The sequence below is a fragment of the Erigeron canadensis genome, chromosome 7 (genome assembly GCF_010389155.1).
Source record: "Erigeron canadensis isolate Cc75 chromosome 7, C_canadensis_v1, whole genome shotgun sequence".
Taxonomy (NCBI): Eukaryota; Viridiplantae; Streptophyta; class Magnoliopsida; order Asterales; family Asteraceae; genus Erigeron; species Erigeron canadensis.
The window spans coordinates 38,561,248-38,564,165 of NC_057767.1; the positions used below are offsets into that span (position 1 = coordinate 38,561,248).

The 2,918-nt window shown below is 35.9% G+C and overlaps 1 protein-coding gene across 1 annotated transcript; it reads left to right on the forward strand.

Moving 5' to 3' along the window:
- Positions 1-257: 257 nt before the first annotated feature.
- Positions 258-1,111, forward strand: LOC122609511 (coronatine-insensitive protein 1-like). The gene is made up of 2 exons (XM_043782550.1): positions 258-808; positions 859-1,111. The coding sequence occupies exons 1-2, from the start codon at positions 258-260 to the stop codon at positions 1,109-1,111; spliced, it is 804 nt and encodes a 267-aa protein (XP_043638485.1).
- Positions 1,112-2,918: the final 1,807 nt, after the last annotated feature.

The window sequence follows — 2,918 nt, forward strand, 5'->3', positions numbered from 1 at the left end:
CCCGGGTTGACTAGCTCGTATAGTATTAAACCAAAATTACAAAAGCTCACAAAAGAAGAAGCGACAATCCTAAATTAAAGGTTTTCTCCAAACCTTGTCGTACATACAGAGTTTTTATTATAAAGACTTTCATCAAATCGTCGCTAGCAATTTGATCACATTAACTATGTAAGTCTCGATTTTCCCATAATTAAATTTCCCAACTACTTTATTACTCTAATTAGTAGGAGTACTTGTCATCAGAAAGAAAGAAAGATATGGACCGCATTGTGTTTAGATGTGTAATGCCTTACATATGCGATGGTGAGGACCGGAAGTCATTTTCGTTAGTTTGCCGTGAATGGTATGAGCTTGATTATCAGACCCGTCAGCAACTAGCTGTCCAACTGTTTTACGCCACCACACTGTTGTCTCGTTTGTCAAAACGGTTCCCGTTTATCAAGCACCTAAAGCTAGAGGGATTGAAGTACTTTCGTGCTTTAGATGAACCGCTTTTAGATGTCACTGTTTGGATGAAAGAACTAGTTACTTACTTTGATTACTTGGAAAATCTTCATCTTCGTTATGTACAAGTTGAGGATGAGAATCTGGAGCTGTTGGCCAAAACGCGTGGTAAACAACTTAGGCGATTGTGCCTTTATGACTGTGATAAGCTTTCCACAGACGGATTAAAGCATATATGTCACCATTGCATTAATTTGACAACTTTGAATTTAGGATGTGATCAGATCATTATTAAAGACGCAGAATGGTTACACGAGCTGGCTTTGCATAATACCTGTCTTGAGAAGTTGATTTTTTCTACCAGGTTATTGATTTTGATATAAATGATCTGACACTTCTTGCAAAGAATTGCAGTCAATCTTTGAAACGTGTGAACATAACCAGCAAATTTAGTACAGTGGATCTTAAAGATTTCTTTAACTCGGCTGTTTTGTTAGAAGATTTCGATGGTTGTCGTCACCATAGTGCCAAGACGGAGGACTACGCTGGTTTCAAATATCCTCCAAATATGAAGTTGATGGAGTTTGACGGCTGTGCTTTAAAAGATGAACTTGGACTCGTCATCCCTTTTGCGCATCAACTAATAGAACTAGATCTTTTGATATGAATCAAGATGACCAATGTTTTTTGCTAGAAAGGTGTCCTAATTTGGAAACTCTGTATACTAATAGTGTCCATGGGAACAACATATTGCAACTTCTTGCCCGGATTTGCAAGAATTTGAAAGTAATAAAGATTTATGCTGATGAGTGTGTCTCAGACAAGGGTCTGATTACACTGGCACACGGATGCCTTCAACTGGAAGATATACGTATCAATCTCGAAGATATCTCAGAAGAAGCCCTAGGGTTTCTAGGAGCTCATTTAAAGAACCTGAAACAGTTCCATATGACTTCTTTCGACATGAATAAAAGAACTTCAATTCCAGCTGAAGGGATCCGCACTCTGCTAATTGGTTGCACCAAACTTGAAAAGCTAAGTATCAACTTTGTTCACCGACGTTTGACCTGTTTGGGTATGGAATATATCGGGAAATATGGTCATGAGTTAAGACATCTCTCTCTTAGCTTTACAGGAATACGTGGACTTAAGAAGTTACCGAAAGGGTGCTCAAAATTACAAACGCTGAGAATAAAGGATTCCAAGTTTAGCAAGGAAAAAGGTATAAACTTTTTGTTCAATAATATAACTTTGCTAAGGTACATATACATTTGGAATGAGAGAGAGCAGCAGTATTTGATAAAGACTGATCCAGATTTTGAACAAATGCTTCTCTAACTTTGGGAAGATATATTTTTGATTCAATTTTAGTAATTTGCCTTTCATTCTTAGGGTCATTGTTATTATTTAATTGTTAGATAATGCTATGAAAAGCCTTATCTTGAATGATTAAAAAGAGACCAAATACGTTTGGAAACTCTGTGTGTGTATATTTTATTTTCCTTCCATATACTCTTTCTTTCAAATACTATGGTTTCAGAAACTCTTTATTTTGACACCGGGTTTTACTGATTATCGTATGCCGTTGACATATTGATCTTTATCTTTACCTTTCCAGATTTATGGTTTAAGGACAATTACTATAAGTAATGAGTTATGAGCTTCTGTTTAAAACTAGTTCTGTTATAGGTCAAAAGAAACTAGATTTGGTTGACCCATATACAGTTTTTGACTAGGAAAATTTTATTCAGCACCGTTGAGGGAAAACACATCCAGAATACGCTTAACTTCCTTTTGAAACACATCAGGGTGCTATGAATAAGAAGGTTCTGTCATAAAAGTGAAGGACTCTGTTTTTGGTATTTAACAACCATTGACTAACCTTAAATCGTATCATGCTGTGCAGTGAAATATGCAGAACAGAATCTATTTAACGATATCGTTCACTTACACTTCAGTGGGTTGTTGTGCGCGCTGACATTAGCTCATATTTTATTTATCCACTTTGTTTATGAAGCTTTCGTGGCTCTCGTGTCTATAAAATGTGTATATTATTAAGTCTGCTCCCCTGTTTGAAATGAAAATTTGTTCTGTTTGCCTCTTGCAACACTTTTATTTTATGTTAACTCTAGACTTTTTTGTTGTTGCAAGTTGTTTGACACTAAATTGAGAAGCATTGAAGTATACCTTGCTTTAGTGAAAATCTTAACTTTTTGTGAGCACTGCAAAACTTGATGGATGATTCACTTTGATATACTGGTAGAACCCTTAGACAAGGTTAGGCTCAAAAAGGAGTAACAGAGTGAGAAAGAGAGAGAAACACTGACTTTTTGCCCCTCAAATTTCTTCGTATTTTGAACATTTATACTAAAAAAGGATGACTCCTACTAAAATTCAAACAAGTATTTAAACATAAAGTGCAAAACCACGAGTTCGAATTTCATGCAGGAACGCAAAAGTAAGTGGGATCCTAA

What these genes read in the sequence shown, in the direction of transcription:
- LOC122609511 (XM_043782550.1), top strand. Translation starts at nt 258, where the DNA reads ATGGACCGCATTGTGTTTAGATGTGTAATGCCTTACATATGCGATGGT. An exon ending in AAGTTGATTTTTTCTACCAG is followed by an intron (nt 809 to 858) that starts GTTATTGATTTT and finishes AAAGAATTGCAG; the next exon opens with TCAATCTTTGAAACGTGTGA.